The sequence below is a fragment of the Micromys minutus genome (assembly GCF_963924665.1).
Source record: "Micromys minutus genome assembly, chromosome: 26".
NCBI classification, from domain to species: domain Eukaryota; kingdom Metazoa; phylum Chordata; class Mammalia; order Rodentia; family Muridae; genus Micromys; species Micromys minutus.
In genome coordinates this window covers 14,426,437-14,449,477 of record NC_137961.1, presented here as the reverse complement: position 1 = coordinate 14,449,477, position 23,041 = coordinate 14,426,437, and the positions used below count along the sequence as shown (strand labels likewise).

General features: G+C 40.4%; 1 protein-coding gene across 1 annotated transcript in view; it reads right to left on the bottom strand.

Moving 5' to 3' along the window:
* Positions 1-21,018, bottom strand: part of CLVS1 (clavesin 1) — a gene marked incomplete at both ends in the record, with an annotated part of 161,010 nt that extends 139,992 nt beyond the window's left edge. Inside the window, one exon of the mRNA XM_080938471.1 lies at positions 20,564-21,018. Coding sequence (XP_080794597.1) covers positions 20,564-21,018 — 455 coding nt within the window. The remainder of the gene's footprint in view (positions 1-20,563) is intronic.
* Positions 21,019-23,041: the final 2,023 nt, after the last annotated feature.

Genomic DNA, 23,041 nt, shown 5'->3' with positions numbered 1-23,041 from the left:
CAGAATGAAACTAAGCCAAGAAGAGAAGGGAGAGGAGGAGAGGCAAATTTGAAAAGGATGAACTAGAAATTATAAGAAAAAAAAGATATACTAAGTTAAAACAGAGCAGATGTGGCTATTAAAAAAAAATTAAGAAACTAGATCACAGTTTCTTAAAGCTACTCCATAAATCTACTTTTAAAAGATAGAAATATAGAAAATATAAAGAAAGCATTAAATGTCATAGAAATATAATGAGAACTTCTGATAATAGATTAATGGGAGTTTCATATGAAGATGATAAAAATAATGAGAACAATCCAATAGCTGAAGAAATAAGAGAATTTCTTTGATAAATTAAAGGGATTTTTTGGGAGTGCTGATGTTGAAAGTTTGAATGTGAGTCTACTCAGTGTTAAGGTTCTTAAAACCAGCTGTGAGTCCTCAGTGAACCCTCTACCTAGTGTCCAGCAAACATGCATCATGCAGTAATATATATATATATATATATATATATATATATATATATATATATATATATATATATATATATATATATATATATCACCAAGCTATGGAACTATATTACTGGCTAACATTATTTAAGAGGAACCATACTTTTTAACATGTGAAAATTTTCAATTATTGCTTTGGCCCCTACTTCAGCAAGAAGGAAGGTGAGAGCTCGTATGAAGGATTACGAGTGTCAGATTTAACGGTGAGCAAAGAAAAGTAGAAAACCTTGGGAAATTTAAACAAGCTCAAATTTAGAATTCCAATAACAATAATAAAGAGTAGCCATGGAAGACACAGTAGAACTGAAACACAGGCAGCAAGGACTGTGAAGACAGAAGATTTCAAAATAAAGTCTAGGATGATTTTTCTCCTCCTCCCAATATGAACACAAAAGTTGACTGCTTTTGCAATGTTGGGAAAAATATGTTGTTAAAACAGCCACACTAAAATGTTGGAGGTATTTATAAAAATGTGTCGCTTCTCAACTGGAAGGGAAGAAGTCAAGTTGAGAATGCAATGTAATCAAACCAGCAAAGAGCAGTATTTTAGGACCGGGGTTGTATCTCTGAGATGTAGCACTTCCCTATGCAAAGTGCTTTGTTCAACACACAGAACTGAAGATAACGCAATATAAAAGTTCCAAGTACACTTTATGGAAGCTGAGAAGAGCTGGGCCCTGCCCGTAGGAGCAGAGACTAGACCAACATTCTAGAAAACAGTGGACTACGTATGACACAAATCATAGTTTTCATTGTTCACGAATTAAACTTCCTAGAATTTCTACGGGGGGGGGGGGAGGAATCTTGCAATGTGAAAAAAAAATATAGAAATTAAGGTGTTCTTCATCATTAGCTTTGCAAGTAACAAATGGAGATTGCCTGATATCTGGCATAATGTCATCTGATGTAGCTTAAACTGCTTCCAGTTTCAGATGCTGAAGATCAATGGCCACAGTGACAGTACAGAGGGGTGGCTTGTAGAAGCAACCAGAACCTGAGAGCCCCTTCTTTCACGAAAAGAATAAGCAAACGCACCAATCTAAGAGACGTCCCTAGTATCTGGCTCATTCACCCATCCACACTCTAACATGCAAGAACACAGTACATCTTCTTTCCACAGCACGGGGCAGGAAATCCCACCCTGCAGCTGCCTTTGCCAGACAGCCCTGTAGCCTTGATCCTGACCTTCCCCAAGAAATATCAGAAATGAGTTTCCTCTCCTCGTATGCTACCCCAGCTTGAGTGTTTTGCCCAATAAGACAAATACTTATCAAGCAATTCAAGTAACTCAGTTTGGCTGACATGGGCTATTTATCAAGACCCTGCCTTATACAACATGCAAACACACAAGGAAGGAAATGGGTTAAAGCGCTCTACTTACCCAGAAATGTCGGCTACCCAGTCGACATCAGGTGCCATGGAAGAAAGCATCACTCACGCCGCACTGAGGCTCTCTGACTGTAAAGATGGTTATCTCAGTACTGGAGGAATCGAAGCAGTGCAACCACAAATCTGCCAATATAAAAGGTGTGGCTCCTGCGGTAGACCACAGCCAAGTAAGTCATGATGATCCTTCAGAAAAGAGGAGGTGGGGGCAGCTTTGATGAAGAACCAAAGGAAAAGACAAGGAGATGGGAGCATAAACCAAAAGCCAGACACTATTTTCTTCCCCCAACACAGCCTTGTTGTAAGACAAAGTCTTACATTTAATAGAGAGCAAAATCTACAAGTGAAGAGACAAGCGAAGGGAGTCATCACCTAGAGAAAAATGAGCTTTAGTCGAGGTTCCGGTGAAAACACAGATCTCTTTCCCAAAGGCTGGGGAGACGACTCAAGAGAAGAAAGAGGCAGATGTCCTGGACATCAAAGTACAAGGCTGAAAACATCCTGGAAGAAAAACTGGCCAGTATATCAGGTCTACTCGGCTCTAGAGTCTAGAGCCTCGAATAGAGTGGCTGTGGAGAATGGCTTCTGCCCCGCCTATTGCTGCTATAAGCAGACTGTACTTCTGGACATACAGATAGGAGGCTGTAAATCCATTCCTAGCTACAGCTAATTAACTTGGTTCCTTGGGATTCCCCAGAGATCTAGGCCCAAAGCACATATTTTAGCAAGTTTGTTTCCAGACTTGCCAAACCACAAAAAAAAAGAAAAGAAAGAAAGGAAGGAAGGAAGGAAGGAAGGAAGGAAGAAAGAAAGAAAGAAAGAAAGAAAGAAAGAAAGAAAGAAAGAAAGGGGTGTTTTGAAAAAGAACTACCAATAGCTACTGCTATAAAAGGGAATGAAGAAACTATTAAAAGTATTCACAAGGGCAAAGAGAGAGTATCCAAATTAACAAAATCAGAAAGGAAAGTGGTGACATAACAACTGAAACTAAGGAAATTCAAGAAATCATCAGATCCTACTACAAAAACTTATACTCCACAAAATTGGAAAATCTGGAGGAAATGGACGAATTCCTAGACAGATACAAGGTCCCAAAGTTGAACCAGGACCAAGTAAACCATCTAAATAACCCTATAACACCTAAAGAAATAGAAGAAGTCATCAAAAGCCTCCCAACCAAAAAAAGCCCAGGTCCAGACGGGTTCAGTGCAGAATTTTATCAGACATTTATTGGGGATATAACACCAATATTCACCAAGCTATTCCAAAAGATAGAATCAGATGGGATATTACCCAACTCATTTTTCGAGGCTACAATAACCCTCGTACCTAAGCCACACAAAGACCCTACAAGGAAAGAGAACTTCAGACCAATCTCACTTATGAACATTGATGCAAAAATACTCAACAAAATCCTTGCAAACCGAATCCAAGAACACATCAAAACCATCATTCATCATGACCAAGTAGGCTTCATCCCTGGGATGCAGGGATGGTTTAACATAAGAAAATCCATCAATGTAATCCACCATATAAACAAACTTAAAGACCAAAATCACATGGTCATCTCACTAGACGCTGAGAAAGCATTCGACAAAATCCAACACCCCTTCATGTTAAAAGTCCTGGAAAGAACAGGAATCCAAGGCCCATATTTAAACATAATAAAAGCAATATACAGCAAACCAACAGCCAACATCAAACTTAATGGCGAGAAACTTGAAGCAATCCCACTAAAATCAGGGACTCGACAAGGCTGCCCACTCTCTCCCTACCTATTCAACATAGTACTGGAAGTCCTGGCTGGAGCAATTAGACAGCAAAAGGAGATCAAGGGGATACAAATCGGAAAGGAAGAGATAAAAACATCACTCTTTGCCGATGACATGATAGTGTACTTGAGTGACCCCAAAAATTCCACCAGAGAACTCCTACAGCTGATAAACAAGTTCAGCAAAGTGGCCGGATACAAAATTAACTCAAACAAATCAGTAGCCTTCCTATACTCAAAAAACAAACATGTGGAGAAAGAAATTGGGGAAAAGGTACCCTTCACAATAGTTACAAAAACTATGAAATACCTTGGTGTGACTCTAACTAAGGAAGTGAAGGACCTGTATGACAAGAACTTCAAACCTCTGAAGAAAGAAATTGAGGAGGATCTCAGAAAATGGAAAGATCTCCCATGCTCATGGATTGGAAAGATCAACATCTTAAAAATGGCCATCCTACCAAAAGCAATCTACAGATTCAATGCAATCCCCATCAAAATTCCAACCCAGTTCTTCATGGAATTGGAAAGATCAATGTGCAATTTCATCTGGAATAACAAAAGACCTAGAATAGCGAAATCCATCCTCAACAACAAAAAAACATCAGCGGGAATCACTATCCCTGACCTCAAGCTATATTACAAGGCAATTGTGCTGAAAACTGCATGGTACTGGTACAGAAATAGGCAAGTGGATCAATGGAATAGAATAGAAGATTCAGAAATGAGCCCTCATGTATATGGTCACCTGATTTTTGACAAAGGAGCAGTAAACATTCAATGGAAAAAGGACAGCCTATTCAACAAATGGTGCTGGTCCAACTGGCACTCAACATGCAAAAGAATGAAAATAGACCCGTTCTTATCTCCTTGTACAAAGCTCAAGTGTAAGTGGATTAAAGATCTCCACATTAAACCTGATACACTGGAATTATTAGATGAGAAAGTAGGGAAAACCTTAGAACACATAGGCACAGGAGAAAATTTCCTGAACAAAACACCAATGGCTCAAGCTCTAAGGTCAAAGATTAACAAATGGGACTTAATGAGATTGCAAAGTTTCTGTAAGGCTAAGGACATCGTCAAGAAAACAAAACGGCAACCAACAGAATGGGAAAAGATCTTTACCAACACCACATCAGATAGAGGCCTAATATCTAAGGTGTACAAGGAACTCAAAAAGCTAGACACCAGAGAATCAAATAACCCTATTAAAAAATGGGGTACAGAGCTAAACAAATCTTTTTCAGTTGAGGAACTCCGAATGGCCGAAAAACATCTGAGGAAGTGCTCGACATCCTTAGCCATCAGGGAAATGCAAATCAAAACAACCCTAAGATTCCACCTCACTCCAGTCAGATTGGCCAAGATCCAAAACTCAGATGACAGCAGATGCTGGCGAGGCTGCGGAGAAATATTGGTGGGGTTGCAAGCTAATACAACCACTCTGGAAATCGGTCTGGCGATACCTCAGAAAATTGGATATAGTACTACCTGAAGACCCAGCTATTCCACTTCTGGGCATATACCCCAGAGACACTTTAATACACAACAAAGATATATGCACCACAATGTTCATAGCGGCTCTATTTATAATAGCCAGAAGCTAGAAGGAACCCAGATGTCCTTCAGAAGACGAATGGATACAAAAATTGTGGTACATATACACAATGGAATACTACTCAGCCACCAGAAACAATGACTTAACCAAATTCTTAAGAAAATGGCTGCATCTAGAGAAGATCATCCTGAGTGAGATAACCCAGTCACAAAAGAACAGACATAATATGCAGTCACTGATAGTGGGATGCTAACCCCAGAGACTTGCACTCCCCCAGAAACAACTCACAGACTGTATGAAGTCCAAGAAATAAAGAAAACAAAAACTATACATATATTCACAAAAAAAAAAAAAAAAAAAAAAAGTATTCACTAAGTCAGAAGGTATGGTAGGGTGGACAAGGTAGCAGGGGACAAAGCCCATACCTGAGGGACCAGCATTATGATTGTTTAGTCTCTGCCACAATTATTCACCATCCTCACAGACAGTGTTTTCCACCAAGCCCTGTGTAACAAGGTTTGTTTACTTTAAACAGGGGCAAATAAAATAAAAATTTAAATTGGGTCTCAAGGACATCCCTTGGTTATTGGGAAATTCAATATGTCCAGAATATGCTTTTCTTTTCCAAAGATAGAAGGCAAGCAGGGCATTGCAGAGGAAGAGTCCACGGATCAAACACCAGCTGCAGCACTCCGCCAGTGGGAGGTGCGGTTAGCCCATTGGCATGCATGCAATGAAATTACATGATGGATTGACCTCTCCAAAACACGCGAGGGAGTGGGTCGTTGCCAGAATTTACACAAGCCTTTCAGAGTGAGGAAATGCTGATCAGAATAGGAAGCTATTCACTGAGAACGAGGCAAAGAACAAGGGGCCTTCCATACGCCCTTGTCTCTGGACATACTTAAGCATCACTAGCAATGGTGGCATCTACAACATGAAGCCTTTGCTTAAGTGTGTATGGTACACAGTGACACTAGGTATGAATGCAAATTAGAAGCTTATAGGAAACAATCAAATCATGTTCTTCCATAGCCTTATTCCGTGAGGCAGCTGAGCCCATGGCGCACAGAAGACAAGCCTGTCCAACCTTCACTCCACCCACTCCCTGCCCCTGCCCTCATCCCTCTGTGGTTTTCTCAATGCTCTCTGTGCCCACTGGTTTTGATCTGCATGAGCATCCTATACGATTTCTCCTTTATTCTCAAGTTCAATCACCTTATTCAGTCAATTACTCAATCACCTTAGTAATGATGTTACTGAGAAGAGCCTAGAATGTGCTGGCTTGTCCAGAATTTCCATTGCTTCAGATTACACTCCCATAAGTTCAGGCAGCCAACAGGATACTTCTGGAACCCGCTCTGTAGCCACAGACGTGAGGGAGGAGCATCCTCCACTGGCTTCTTTTAGGGAGTGCACAGTGAAGATCATTGTGGCACACACTGAAAGATCAAAGCCTCTCACTGCAGATGTGGGACTTGAAAGGCAAGTAGGCACCTCACCTGGGGATCCACCACATATGTAGTCGCCAAATCCAAGCACTATAGCTGGTCCCAAAAAGTATTTGCTGGCAGGAACCAGACAGAAATGCCCCCTCAGGGACTATGCTAGAATCATATAGATACAGCTGAATTTGTTTGCAGCTAACCATCGGTCTGAACTCGGGAATCCCAATGCGGTTGCTAAAGAAAGGACGTAAAGGAGCTGAAAGGTGTTGTAACCTCATGAAAGATAACAACATTATTAACAAACCAAACCCTCCAAAACTCCCATGGAGTAAAACACCAAGCTTCGTGTGCACTTCGAGAGACCTATTGATCCAGTTGTGTGTATAGCTGAAGATAGAAGTGTCTGGCATCAATGTAAGAAGAGGATTTTGTTCCAGAGAGATCCTGTTTTCCCAATGTAGGGGAATGCCAAAGCAATGGGGTAGAGAAGGGGATCAGAAGGGAGTGCACCTTTGTGAAGGCAACTGGAGGGTGAGGGGGGATAAGAGCAGGGCGGGGTAAAGAATAACATCAAATGTAAAAAAAAAGAAAGAAAGAAAAGAAAAAAGAAGGCAGGTAGGAGATGTGTCCTTGGCATAAAACTAAATTTTCTGTTCCTGGCTTCAACTTAGCTCCTAAGCCTCACCTCTTCCTAGCTAACCCTTGGTACTCTATGCTCCATAGAACCAGTTTTGGTTTTCCTTTATTAGCAAGCTCTGTTTCTTAGGATCATTGTGTCTGGACAGTTTTGTCTTCAGTGGGCCTCCAGGTAGGGTAGGTGCAGACCTTCACCTCTCCCTCTTCTTTTCCAAATCCAGTATCCCTGTCTCATTCCCAGTTCAGTATTGAACTGCCTATAGAGCCCTTCCTCTTTGTCTTAGTCCCCATTTCCAAGGGACTAAATAACATCTGGTGGAACACCCTGCTTTCTTTCCTCCTGTGGACCACTCCTCAGCATCCTCCAGGCCCATCCCCAATTCTACTCGTCAGCTACCAATACCTAGAAACACATTTTACCCTGAACCCTCAGTAGCCACACCCAGCAGAATCCCAGAAGAATTTCCTACCAAGCAATACACAGCTCCCATACCCTCCTAACACAAAGAGAAAACAGAAAGCTAGGAACAAACTGCCCACCCCAAAAAGACAAGACCAGATATCATTCTCTGGAATTACAATTTCCCCAAAGCCAAATGTCTTTGAGCTAGAATAATAATACAATCAATTATAATCAGAGCAATATGTCTCTATTAGAGGCCAGCAATCCTACCACAGCAGGCCCTGAAAATTGCAACATAGCTGAGGCACAAAACAAATAGACTTTATGAATATCATAGAGGTCTTTAAAGAGGAAATTATAAATACCTTAAATAAATCTTTAACAACACAAACAGTGGAAAGAAATGAATAAAATAGTTTAAAATCTTAAATAGAAATAGAATCATTAAAAAAATACAAGTCAGGAAAATGCAGAAATAAAAATGTTGAAACTCAAACAGGAACCTCATAGACAAGCCACCCCAAAAGAATGCAAGAAATGGAAGAGAGAATCTCAGACATCAAAGGTATAATAGAAGAAGTAGATACCTGAGTTAAAGAAACTGTTAAAACTAAAAAAAAAATCCTAGTGCAAAACACCCAGCAAATCTAGAAAAAGTTAAAAGACCAAAGCCAAGACTAATAGGAATGGAAGAAAGAGAAGAAACACAAGTCAAAGTCATAGAAAATATTTCAACAAAGTCATAGAAGAAAATTTTCCTAACCTGAAGATGGACATGTCCATTAAGAAACAGGAAGTGAATAGAATAACAAATAGACTAAACCAGAAAAGGAGATCATCCTCTCTGCAAAAAAAAAAAAAAAAAAAAAAAAAAAAAAAAAAAAAAAAAAAAAGCTTCAAGGGATGAAGACCATGGAACACATAAAAGCAGATCTATTAGAATTTCTCAATGGAGAAGGAAGATGTTCTAAAATCCAGAAGGTAGATGTTCTAAAAACTGTAATAGACCACAGATGCTAGCCCAAAATACTATACCCAGTAAAACTTTTGATCGAAATACATGAAGAAAATAAGGCATTCTCTATAAAAGCAAATCTGGGTAACATCTATGTGTAAATTAAGCAAGATAGAAGGATAACTCCAGTCTAAAGAGATTACCTGCACCCAAGAAAACATAAGAAGAAATAACCTTGTATCATCAAATCAAAAGCAGGGACAAGCACCACAGCAAAGTAACAGGAATCAATGAATACTGATCACTGGTATCTCTTACCACAAATGGTCTCAATTCCCTAATAAAAAGACAGACATGAATAAATGGGATGCACTAACAGAATCCTTCTGTTGCATCCATAAAACATACCTTAGCATCAAGGATAGACACTACCTCACAATTGGGAAAAGATGTTCTCAGCAAATGGACCTAAGAAGCAAGCTGGTGTGGCCGTTTTCATATCTAGCAAAGTAGACTTTAAACCAAAACTGATCAGAAAAAAATAGAAAAAATCATCAAAGGAAAAATCTACCTTTGCAGTTCCCAAGATGCACCCAAGTTTGTAAAAGAAACACTACTACAGCATAAGCAACATATTGATCCTCACAACCTGACAATGGGAGACTTCAGTACCCAACTCTGACCAGTAGACAGGCCATCCAGATAAAAACTAAACAAAGAAATGTTGGAGCTAACTGATATCATAAATCAAAAGGGCCTATCACATATTTACAAAATATTTCACCCAGACATAAAAGAATACGTCTTCTCATCACCACATGAAACTTTCTCCAAAAGTGAGCATATACTGGACATAAATAAACAAGTCTTAACAGATACAAGAAAATTGAAATAAAGCCATGCATCCTATGTGACCACCATAAATTAAAGCTAGATAACAACAACAGAAAGCTTAGAAATTCATAGAATCTGAACATCTTACTACTGAATGAAGAAAGGGTTAAGAAAGGAATAAAATGCTTTCTAAAACTGAATGAAAAATGAACACACAGCATACCCAAACTTATGGGACACAATGAATGTGGTTCTAAGAGGCAAGTTTGTAGAACTAAGTGCCTCCATTAAAAACAAAAGTTGGAATGATAGTCTACCAGCAACTTAAGCACACACCAGAATGCTCTAGAATAAAAGGAAGAAGTCGTGCCTAAATCAAAGGATGCTGGGATAAAACCAATAAAATAAAAACAAAACAATACAAAGAATAAATGAAACGAAGAGTTGGTTCTTGGAGAAAACCAATAAAACTGACAAGCTCTTATTCAAAATCAACTTAATTGGTGAACGGCTGTCAAAATAGTCAAACTTAGATATGAAAGGGGGATATAACGCCACATGATGAGAAAATGCAGAGAATCATAAAATATACTTTACACAATTTAAAAGAAATAGATAATTTTTCTCAATATGTACCACTTCAGAAAGAGTGTAAGAGGCAGAAGAGTTAAAGGACACCAAGGAAACAAGCCTCTCTAACTCTACGAGGTCAATGAACATATGAATTTATAGAGACTGAGAGAGTGTGCGCAGGACCTGAGCAGGCTTACAACACAGGGGGACCTAGAACTCATAAAGGAAATGGACGCATGTTCCTCATCTCTAATCCAGAAACAATCCTCAGTTGATAACAACTTGCAAGTTAAAGTTTAGTTTTCTCCAAAGAAGTCTCACTGGGGACACAACTACAGTTAAGGAGTGGTTGTGTGCCCAACGGTAGAAGCCCAACAGAAAAACGAACACAAAGGCATCTTTGGGGGGCTTTTCTTGTCTCATAATGTCATGTCAGGGCTTTTAAGATTTTTATCTTATTTTTACTTTATCTATATGTATTTTTCTCTTATTTTATTCTAGAGATCCTTTGAGTATATGATGTAGGTTCTAGTTTAGTGTTTTTATCGGATTCCGGATCGTGAGAATAAACGAGTCTCTGCATCTGGATCTATTACATGCACATCTTTGCACCCTTTGAGGTCTTTTCCTTGTATCTGTTTGTTTTGCCCTATTCTGATGTGTTAAGTTTTGATTTCTCTCGTTGTATTTTATTTTATTATTAGCCTTTAGATGCCTGTTTGTTTTCTTTTTTAATTAAACAACTTTATTTTAAAAAACAGAGATAAATGTACAGATTTTAAAAAGCATTTTGCCATAAAACTATATGAATATATTGTTGTCAGTACTTGATTTTCTTAAGTTTTGATAGGGTGCATTGAAAACTTACTAGTTACGATGAGCATAAAGTACATGTAAAACAAAACGTAACCTGAAAATAGTCAAAGTTTTCTTGGTACGTGTTTGTTTTCTAATTGGAGACGAAAGTGGATGTATACATATGACAGGGGATGTGGGAAGGTACTGGGGGAGTAGAGAGAGGGCAAGTGATAATCAAACTATATTATATTAAAGTCTATTTTCAATAAAAGAAAAAATAACAGATAAATAGACAATAGCAGCTTCTGCAAACACTGTGATGAAGATTAACTAAAATAATGGGACATGTGGGTTTACAGGCCCAAGACAATTATTGATGCCAATGCCCTTGACCCAGAATAACACTGGTTGTTATTCCAAGGAGAACCATATTTTAAATTACTGCATAATGTGTCCAGCATGGAAAACTTGTGACCAGGAAGAAATAGAGGCAAAGAAAATGGGAAGAAACAGAAAGAAAATAGGCCGAAGAAGAAGAACACATCACCTTAAAACCTTCAGAACAAAATGCAGCCTCTCTTTATTTTCTTGCCTAATGTTACAGTTCGCAGTAGAGGAGCAATAACTTCTGCTGCTCTATAGTACACTCACAATAAATGGCTTCTGAGCTTGATTTACAGCCTCCGCTAAGCACGGCCACTTAATCATCTCCAGCAGCTGCTTAAGGCTCTGTATATCACCGTTCAGGGGTGATTATCTGGGAACCATATTTAAAGGGCGCGAGAGCCGCTGGTTGGATATTGAGGAGGCTCAGTGCTCCAGCGTGGGGTGGTAAGGCTGTGCCATGAGGTTTCTTCAGTTTGACGCTGTCTTTCTCAAGTAGTCAAAAAATGCTGTCCAGGTTCCTTGAAAATCTGAAGCACTTCAGCATAGGGCTAGAGAGCAGCACGCACATTCAAGTGCCTGCTACAACTTCAGGAAAATCTTCAAGTGAATGCAGGACACCACGATGAGCAATGCTCTTCCATGAGTTCTCCTTCAGGGACACTAGTTTCTTAGAATCAGCAAGATGACTAAGAAACAGGCTTCTGCTACCAAGCCTGATCCCCAGAATTTATGTGATGGAAGGAGAAAACTGATTCCCTGAATCATTTTCCTTTTACACACACACATACACACACACACACACACACACACACACACACACACACACACAGAGGGAGAGAGACTCACATAGACACACACCATAGTATACACATTTATAAACATACACAAATAAATATAAATAAAAAATTTTTAATATTTTTTTCTTTGTTTAATACAAGTTAGGACCATCTAGGGAAAGAGAAGCTCCACTGAGAAAAATGCCCCCAATCAAATTGGTTTGTAGGCAAACCTGTGGGGGATTTTTCCTGACTAATGACAGGTGCAGTAGGGCCCAGACCATTATGAGCAGTTCCACCCTGGGTCAGGTGGTCCTAGCTATATAGTAAAGCACCCTGAGTAAGCCGTAAAGAACAAACCAGTAAGTGGTGTTCTCCCATGGCCTGTTTCATATTCCTTATTCCAGGTTCTTGTCTGTGCCTCCTTTCAGAGGGATTGTGATCGTGAAGTATAAGACAAAGAAAGATTTACTTCTCTGCCCACACTGCTTTTAGTCTTGGTGTTTCAACGCCTCAGTGAAGAGCAAACTAAGACAAGGTTAATGGAAGCCATTTTTCATAAGGCAGACCACTCCAAATGGGGGAATTGACACCAACTTTCCTCAGGTTGCCTTAACCGGAACCTGCCTTAAAAAGGAAGAAGTCATCTTGTGCCTGCACTCAAGAGTGTTTTATCCACAAGATGATAAGATGACAGAGAAAGACATTGGTCCATCAAACGTTGTTCACTGAATTCTTACAACTCCTTAAGCTCAAATCCACTGGTCTTTGTAAGTAATGGCCATGAGACAAGAGGCACTAATGCCTTCCTTGGAAGTAGCACTCTGCTTACACAGACATGTTTACTGTGATATCTCTAAACTCAGACATATGGCTTTCTCATCCATTGGCTTACATGAGATATGGCTTCTACCAGGCCTAGAGGTGTTGACAGAAGACTTCTCTGAGCATTTGCCTATTGGTTACAATGAAAGTGATGAGTTGTGCCTATAAACAAGTACTGGTGTAGGAAGAGATTTGAATGAGACAGGGAATCGCTTGGCCATCTAGCATAACAAGCTACATTAAAGAAGCGGCAATGAAGGGATACTATAAGCCCTTCCAAGCCCATCCCTTCAGCAATCAGTAGCTTTTTTGAATTGCATAACACATTTTATTGTCTTTCAGTTGAATGGGAAATGTTGTTTTGGACATTAGAGGCTCTGAATTACGTCAAAGTAAGAGGACTTTCTTAACTGTGAAAAAAAGATAAGAAGGCTTCACTGTGTGGAAAACTCTTCCTACTGCACCTTAGCTCATCCCAGCAGCTATGCTGAGCACGTGCTATTTATTGTTACTGAATAAGGACATTGAGAAGAAAGTATTGCCATCTGAGGCTGAAGACTGACAAGCCAAAGAGCTGAAATTCTGATGTCAACTGAGAATCTAGATAGGACCACTTTCTTAACAGTTAAAAGGAATGGGTAGGTAAAGTTGGCCCCTATTGTTGGCTTAGATTGAGGTCATTTATAAAAAAACAATTTTCAAGTCACATTAAATTTTCTTTACTGGACAATGAGTTTGTGAAAATGAAAGTTATTTTATTTTTCTGTTGTCATGGTTGACTTTATCAAGTATAATTGGTTGTGGTGGCTAGAGCTGATAGTCAACATACTTGAGTAGAGAGAATATCAACTGAAGAATTGTCCGGATCAGATGACCTGTGGTTGTGTCTTTGAAAATTTTTCTTACTTGTTAATTGGTGTAGAAGGCCCAGCTTCCTGTGGGTGATGCCATCACTAGGAAGGTGTGCCTGGGCTATATAAGAAAGAAAGATAGCTGAAGAAACCAGAAGAGCAAGGCAATAAGCAATGTTCTTCCACAGTTTCTGTTTCAGTTACTACCTTTAGCCTCCTGCCTTGAGTTCCTACCTTTCCTTTTTTCGATGGTAGACAATAACCAGTAAGGGGAAAAAACGGGCAAACAGCCAAAAATGTTACATCCAAAGTTAATTTCAATTGTAGTGTTTATCACAGCAAGAGAAAATCAAACTAGTATATTAGATAAGAATTTTCAACCTGTGATCTTCAAGGCTTCTATTGGATTAGAGTAGGATATGATGAATGATTTGCTTTGTAGACCATGAGGTCTTTCATGTCCTTTGAGACCAGAAGTGACTAACAGTGCTTCCTCACAATTTCCTTAGCACTCTTCTGAATGTCTGTTTAGTTAGCCCCCAAATGGGCAGATAGGTTCCAGAGGCAAGCTGTGTAGTGTGCTATTGTACTTAAGGAGTTGGGCTTCAAGTTTTTGCCCATGTTAGCACTTTACAGCTCTGTGACCTCAGATAGATGATTTAACTTCCTTGAGCTTTATTTAATTTCATCACCTGCTAGATATGGTTATTAGAGTCTATGCGAGAGCACTTCTTAGCATGTGATAAATATCCAGCATTGCTTAGTTTTGTGTTTGGTCACTCTCCCTCTCCAGCTCACCTCCAAACTCCTAACAATTAGAGAACTGATCACTACCATAGGAATTCCGGGTTGTTGTTTTATAAAGAATAGGGTGCTAAACATTTTTGGTGGATCTCCCTTTGAATAGCCTTGGGGATTTGGAGAACAGCATTCACCTGACCTTAGTGAAATTTTTGGCAACTTCCCCAGCCCCAGTTTTTTTTTTTCCACAAGTGTTCAGCATGAATGTGTGAGAATGTGGCCTATCATTCAGGAAAATCAAACTAGATGAGGCACAAACTCCTGCCAGATGCAAAAGGTTCTTGAGTGCCTTTATAGGAGAGCCTCAGCCTGCCAACTTATTTGTAATTTTAAGAGGTACACCCAACCTATGGTCTCAGGATTTCAATAAAAAAAAACTGACTTAAAACTCATCCACGATAGACATGCCAGCCATCTTGCACCTTTTCTACACCCGTTCTACAGAGGTTGTTGCAGGTATGCAATCACCAGTGAGGTTTGACAGAGCTACCATCTCTAAAAAATTTACCAGATTGAACTATTGCACAGTGTCAAGGAACAAGGAAGGGAACAACAAGAAACCATACTGAGTTGAAAGACAACTATCTCTAGGCACAGACAGATCCAGGTGTCTTAGTTTGGATCTACCATCAGAAGGAAATATCATTTCCTCACCTTCAACACCTGAACATTCATGTTCCTCACGAGATGGGCCTGGAGGGGATGACTGGGGTACAACTGGGAGATGTGGTTCTTGAATAGAGCCCAGGACAGGAGAACTACATGGGGACCTTAAGGAAGCATAGCAGATCAGACTGTGATGACTATTCTGGTTGTTCTAAAATCCATGAGGAATGCATTCTTACTTATCACATTAAAGAATACCAAGTCTAGGGGGTGGGTAGATGCTCAGTCAGTAAAATGCATGTTTTGCAAGTATGTGAACCTGGGTTCAGTACCCAAAATGCACATAAAAGCCAGGCATAGTAATACAGATTTATAATTCCAGTGCCGGAGAGTAGGAGACAGGAAGATTCACAGAGTTCATGGGGAGAACCCAACTGAATGAATAAGCTCTAGGCTGAGTAAGAGACCCTGAAGAGTGATCCAGGAAGACCTCCCCCCCAATTCTAACCTCTGACATACACATGCACTCACGAATGTACACAAAGAGAGCTTTGCAGAAGCTCCAATGGTATTTTTGAAACATCTAATAACTCCAGGGCTGAGTAATTGGTTCCAGATGTCTTTGAAATTAACTTGGAATAGAAGCTGTGAGCCTCAGCTTTTCCATGGGTGAGTTACATTGCTCCCTGAAGAAGACCGCACCATCTCCTCCCAAACCCCTTTCTTCAACATCAGTAAGTTAGGGATGCTCTGTCTGCCCAACAGCTCTTGGCAGTAATGGAGAAGATGCTCTTAGAAATGCTTCAGAAAAGTAATACACTTGCAGCTGTGTCTCTCTCTGTCTGTTGTTGTAGGGACTGGAACCAAAATAACAGAATACAATTTAATAAAGGCTTTTTTCCCAAGAAACTGGCTTGACATGGCAGAACTGTGCTTAGTCAAGCCAGAACAAAGCAAATGTGCTGTCAAGCCTTTAGAAATGTTGATTTTTATTAACTATGTTTTTTATCCCAAGTGTGAATTTCTAAATCATTTCATTGGAATATGATTTATTTTAAGTATATTACTGAGGCTTTCCGTCCCTCTCTAAATTTTTTCCTCTACTGTCTCAGCTTTGTCCTAGCTCTGTGTCTTAAACCTTGCCTGGGGCTTGCTAATCCTCAGTCCTTTTGTCCTGTGTCACATGTTGAAAGGAGAAGCAGCCTGCTGAATGCTTGGCCTTCTTCTTGTCCCTGTGTATGATGATATGAATCAAGCTTCCTCACCAGCCTCCTTTACTCTTTAAAAGTTATCCAAATGTAAGTGTTTCTTGCAGTGCCTCAACTTCCCTAAAAAAACAATGTTTCAGGTTAGTTTTCAATGTGCTGGCTGATTTCTGAACCTTCAGCTGTGAGAAACAATGGTATTGACAGAAGAATGTTCTCCACATCGTCATACACTCTGACTTGTAATAGTTCCTCTGTTGTGGTCCCCCATCCTAGAACTTGGGATGGGGACAGCAGATAGTACTGTGGATGTGATTATAGTGTGTGATGGGACTTGTGTTGTCTGGGGTCCCCTAATTGTTTTTCTTACAACTGATGATCAACAATATGAAGAGGCTTTTAAACCAGGTTCATAAGAACAACAGAGTCTTCCAGTACAAGCTAATTTTGGAGTTATGGTCTGTCCCAGTTATCAGTTTTCCAGGTGGAAAAATGTTGATAATTTTATCAAAGTTTCTGTGTTTGGAAAGTATCTTTTTACCTGGTATCCCACTGTGTTACCTGCTTAGCTTATTTTTCTTAAGAAAGAAGTCCTTCTGCACATCAACCGGTGTAAATCTATGTCCACCACTCCTGCAAGCAAGAGACCTCGTGATAGGATTTCAGCTGCATGTTGTGGTTTCAACTGTAGGTGTGGGACTGGTTGGGAGGGTGCTGGAATTTAAGGTAGCCACCTGGCTTCAGTTTGTCAATCTCTTCTGCCTCTGGGACTCTTCCAAGATTGGGTTTGTCCTTGCAGCAGCCTGAAAGGCCTGATGCCTTACCCAGTTTCCACTTGAGAAAACGAGAGTGCAAACAGTAAAGCAATGGGACCCAAGCTTAACTTTTGTCTTTAACAGAAGTGAAATCCAGGAAGAAATACACACACATCTTTCTGCTTGCCTTTCCCTCTGTAGCACCAGGATCCTGACAGCAAGGGTGCACATGCAAATTTGCAGCTCAGATAAAAAGGCAAGGAATGGATTTTCTTTAGGACTCTTAAAGGGGCAGATTGTGAAGTCTTGCTAATGCTGTTCTGAGATAAGGCGAGCGATCAGAAGAATCACTGAGTAGGGAATGTTTTCTCCCAATGCATATCAAGCATGTGCACTGGAAAAATTCTGTTAGCCCTACAAGGGCTGGCCATGTTCACTTTATGAATGAGTTTGTGGTTCTTTTGTATTGAACCATTCAGCTCAGCCCGGCAGCTGCAGAAAGCATAGGAACCAGACAGATTTCTGCTCTTGCAGTCTCCACCGCTGGGCAAGACCAGCTTGAATTCTGGTAGCTCAGTTGCTACCTTGCATTTGCTGTGATCTGCATCCAGCTGGTCACTTTTATACATGTGTCATGTCAAGACAGATAAAATTTTACATCGTTTTAATAAATACTAATAATCACCTTAATCTCAGTAACGTGAGATATTCAAATCACTGCCTGATCATTTGACACCCCCCAGAGAGACGCAATCACATTTGCAAGGCTGAGATAATCCCGTGGCCTTTTGAACCTCCTCTGGACAGGGTCTGTGTGACAGGTATCTGGGGAAAGCAAGCAGGTGCATTAGTTCAGTGGGCGGATTTCTTTCGTGTATAATCCCCACTCCAGCTTTGAAATAGTGTCCTCCTGGATCTAGTTCTAACTTATTTGCCATCTGTCTACCATTATTTTTGAAATCAGGTTTTAAAATAGTAGTGATAACACCAGAAGCCAGCGTCTACTTGAATGCTTGTCCAATGCCACACAATGAACTTCAGTGTGACGTTGCTCTCTCCCACTCCACGTAAAGGCATTGCTCTTTTCCTCTGACTTACAGGAGAAGAACCAGTCTGAGGGAGGCTGCTTGTCTGAGGGCATAGAGCCACAAGTGGGATGCTCATATTCATGTTCAAACTGGTTTGTTTGCATTTGGTCTGATACCAACTGGATAGCCTTACCGATACTACCTTGTCAAAAGCAAAATGGTTTGGATAAAATTATAGTTAGAAGAAAATTAGGTCATGGGACTATGTAAAAGAGGAGAGGAGAGAGATTACTTTTAAAAAGTTGAGTAAATGGGGTGCCTATAAAGTGAATTTGAGAATCCCTTCTCATCCATTGGATGAGGCTGAATGGGCTTCTCACACATGAGCCATTAGAGCTAGAGTCTTATTTTACACATGAGGAATTCAAGGAACAGAGAAGGAAGTAGCTTGTCCACAGTTACCATAATCATAAACATTTCCATGATTTCCTCGGAGATGTGTTGCCTCTTTCTTCCTCCTAATACATTTGGGGATATACACAGACCAAATCTTAAAACGAAATAAAACATCTTACTGTGGCTCATTTCTTTATGTGAACAGCACAGCTCGGGGGTGCTCTGTGCATAGTTCGTCCCAGCAGATGGACGCCTCAGAACACTGGCAGTTTAGCACAGTGACATCAGCATGATTATTCTTCAGAATCATCAGAACCGCCTGGTTTCCAGAGCCAAAATGGGAGTGTGCCATTCTCGGAGCATAACTGTCCCCTTCAGTTCAGATAACATGTCTATGGTTCTTATTCAGTAGAGGGTGGCGTCTAGAAATTTATCTACTGCACCATGTACTGGACCATGACCTACACATGGGTCTTCACTGATGAAGGCAGTATGTCCTCAACATGGTCTTAAGTGCCTCAAACTCACACCTCTACAGGCTTCTTGATTAAATGAGAAATGAAAGAGTGTAAAAATCCAGACACCATTCTCCTCGGTGGAGCATTACTAAACAAGGCTCAGTGTGAACCACAACTGAACTTGATAAGTGTGTCTCTTCCACATCACTATAACCCGTTGAAGTGCGGCTCTGACATTTGTGCACTTTTCTAAAGTCAGATGGTCCTGACTTGATTTATCCACCAGGAATAAATGATTGTGAAAAACCCCTGCACTTCTGTTATTTGTAGGAAGAGCCATAATATGAGACAATTAAAAGACAGACCAGAAGTTCCTTTAACTAACATTGGGAAGGTTTTGATATATTTTTCCATTAAGCATGTGTCTTCCCATGGACATAAAATTTCTATCTATGATACTGTTATGAAAGCCCCAGCCACAGTGGATGTTCTAGCAAGTGGTTCCTTCCATTTTTCCCCAGTCAACATCTGCTGGTTCCTGTGCTACCCAGCAAAGAGATAAACATGCACAGGCATCATCTTCCCTGGTCACATGACACACAGTGATATCAGGCATCACATAGCTGGGCTATGACAACCGGCTCTCAAGGCATACAAACAGGACACAACTTCCGTTTTGGCTTCACTAAATGTGGAACAGTGAATCCAGGTCTGTAACTTCCCGTATTCTTGTGCCATCACATGTGAAGTATGAGTAATGGCAGGGACATTTATAATTCTATGGTCTCGGATGTTTAGCTGAGATCATACAAATACCTAGTAGACAATATGGTAAGCTCCAAAAACATTATCTGCTGAACAATATACTCTTACATTTCTGTTTTACTTGTTTTCATAAAATAATGTGAACCCACACTGGGTCGACAGTGATGGGGTCAGTGGAGTGGAGATACTGGCAAAGCTTTTTAAAGGAAAAGATGGGGATGGGTGGAATTTGGGGAGAAGTCAGATATTGGGACCGACACCAAAGTTGATTCCATATTTTGGCATGAAGGACTGGGTAGAGAGATGAACAAGCACGCATGGATATGTGGAGTCTGGAGATCTAAAAAGGACATTTAGGAAGGGAGTTCATCTGGATGGGAAATCTGCCACCCAGAAGGGTAGGATTCTAAAGTGACAGAGAGCATCTACAAAACTATTTTATGCGTGGACACCAATCTAGCAAATCCGGGTTTGTTGTTGTTTGGTTGGTTGGTTGGTTGGTTGGTTGGTTGGTTTGGTTTGGTTTCTAGTTGTTGGGTTTTTTTTTTTTTTTTTTTTGTACTGTTGTTGCTAAAAGTGATAATGCCAAACAGAATAGATGGGCCTTCTACAACACCAGCTTTGGATTTGGATTTGTTAAAAGAAATGACCCAATTTGATGAGTGAAACACCTACTTCTAAAGTCCAACAAAACTCAGAGGTATGACTCTCTTGTATTCTTGCTTTTGGGTGACATTACACTTGGGTCTTAGAACCTTGTTGGGGGCATATGGAATGAATTTGACCTCTGAAGCATGCAGGGATGATGCTACGTCAAAGCAAAGCCAAGTAAAGACACTATCTACATTTACCTACTCTGATCCCAATTGGCAGCAAACAGCAGGAGAATCTTCCTGCCATAGTGGTCGCGATTTTCCAGCACTCCAGGGAATCCATCAATCAAAGCCCTCTTAATCCCGGGATCGTCGGCCTTAAAGTTTTTGAACATGTCCAGGTTTAGCTGGCGGTACTGAAAGTACTGGGCCAGGAGTCTGAAGGCATCAGCTTGGTGAAACTTCCTGGCTCGGAGAAATCGCAGGATGAAGGCATCATCTGTACGTAAAAACCCAATGTCTGGCCTGGTAATGATCATGTCTCTGACCTGTTGAATGTCCTGATGTAAAACATCTGGGTTTTCATTCAGTTCTAGGCGAGCTTTCTCTATAGTGTCTGGACTGAGCCCAGCCTGCAAATGTGTCATCTTGGCCAAATCTCCTTCCCAAGCACTTAAGCTCTGAGGTTTGGGAAGAACAGAAACTGGTCCCATTCACATGGAAGTATGCTGAATCCGTGGCCCATTCAATGGTCCTCCTACAAGATTGCTCCCAAAGCAGACAGGTACAGAGTCTTCTTTCTGTCCTTAAAAAACAGCAGGACATTCAGGTCCTATGTGGTGGTAGCATCCAAAAGAGAAGGAAAACCGAAGCCATTGCTTACTGAAAAACAGATGCACACAAGAGAAACAACAGAGAGATGAAATAGAGAATATCTGGGCATATTAATTAAAGCCTATATAAAAATGAGTTTATTTCTCTTTTGATGAGGGTATACCTTGTAACTAAGTGCATATAATCCTTTAGATAGGACATTTGGCCTTTTTATTATCAACTTGAATAGTTAATATACAAATATTTAAAATACATTCACAAAGTTTTAGTTACAGTGAGTGACTCCTTAAGACAATGATCTGTGGTCAAATTAGTGATAGTGATATTTTATTAATAAATGGTTTTATTGTTGATGATGCTAAGGCAGGTTTATGAGGCTATTCCTGAACCAGAATACAGCAGAGATATTAAAGCTGCTACACAACTGCTTGTTTCTCATTAGCCTCACTTCTTAAGCAAGTATCTCAGACATAAGTCAACCAACCTCTCACATCTTTTAAAGGCAACCCTTCGCAGCTTGAGGATACTAAAGGTCACTCTAATCTAACCCTAAAGTGCCTAATTGATGGAAAGATTATTGCCAAGGCTTGGGTGGTACCAGACAAGTTCAGGGCTGGAAGCTTGACCTTAATGAAGGACATTCTGGGCCATGCAAAAGGTTTGCAGGCTCATGTGGAATCTGTTGTTTTGGCTTCTTCCACCCCTGCTAAGAAATCCACAGGCACACGAGGCTTTCAGTCTGCTCTCTACCTCACCCATATGGGCTTCTAAATCCATCCATTTTTCCATTGTCCTGAGATACTGTTTTACACAGGAAAAAATGTCTTGATTATCATCTTATTTCTCCATACAAATGATAAACAGCAACAAAAAGAAAATCACCTGTATTCTTTGAATCTTTCTTGCATACTTCCTTCTTCCAATCCATCCCTACACTCTTAGACATCCTGGTCAACATCTTTTCACCAAAAAAACCAAAGATAAGGGTATCATTGTTATAAAAACATAGGTATTAATGATACAAGCTAGAGTCATCTGAGAGGAGGAACATCAACTGAGAAATTCCTTCCATAAGATCAACTTATAGACAAGTCTGTCCAGAATTTTCTTTGTTAGTAATTGATGCAGGAGGGCCCAGCCCATTGTGGGTGGTGCCACACCTAGGCTGATAGTCCTGGGTGCTATAAGAATGCAGGCTGAGCAAAGCATGAAGAGAAAGCCAGTAAACTCAACACCCTTCCATTGCCTCTACATCAGCTCCTGCCTCCAGGTTCACACCTTCTTTGAGTTCCTGCCTTGGTTTCCCTCAGTGGAATGTGATTCAGGGTATGTATGGCAAAAAACCCTTTCTTTCTGAAGTTGCCTTTGGTCATTGTGTTTCATCACAGAAATAGTGGCTCTGGCTAAGACAGACAATGATGATGCTGGAACAAACATAAACTACAAGGGTACAAAGCAGGCCAGACAGTGTTGAATATCATTCATATTGCTACATCTAAAAGACAATTTTCAGTTTCCAGTTTGGGTGACATCCATTAGTACAGGATACTGACCTTTTCCTTTTTAGACTATCTTCTCCTTCCCTAACTCCTTTCTCTGCTCACACGCCCTGGCCATCCCTTCCCCACAGCCTTCCTCTGCTCATTCTTCTCCCTTTCTGCAAGCCAATACCAGAATTTCCAGGATCCTGCCCCACAATCTGTCTATCTGTGTGCAAATAGCTTCATTCCCTAGCTTTCCTCTGACCTCCAGGCTCCTGAGCATCTTCCTGCATATAGCCTACAGACCATACAAGCACATTACCTTCAAAACTGAACTATTCACAATTCCCCATCCCGAACTTGATGCCCCAGCTTTATCCCTTAGTGAATGATAATAACTCCTACGAAGGTTCGCATTCTG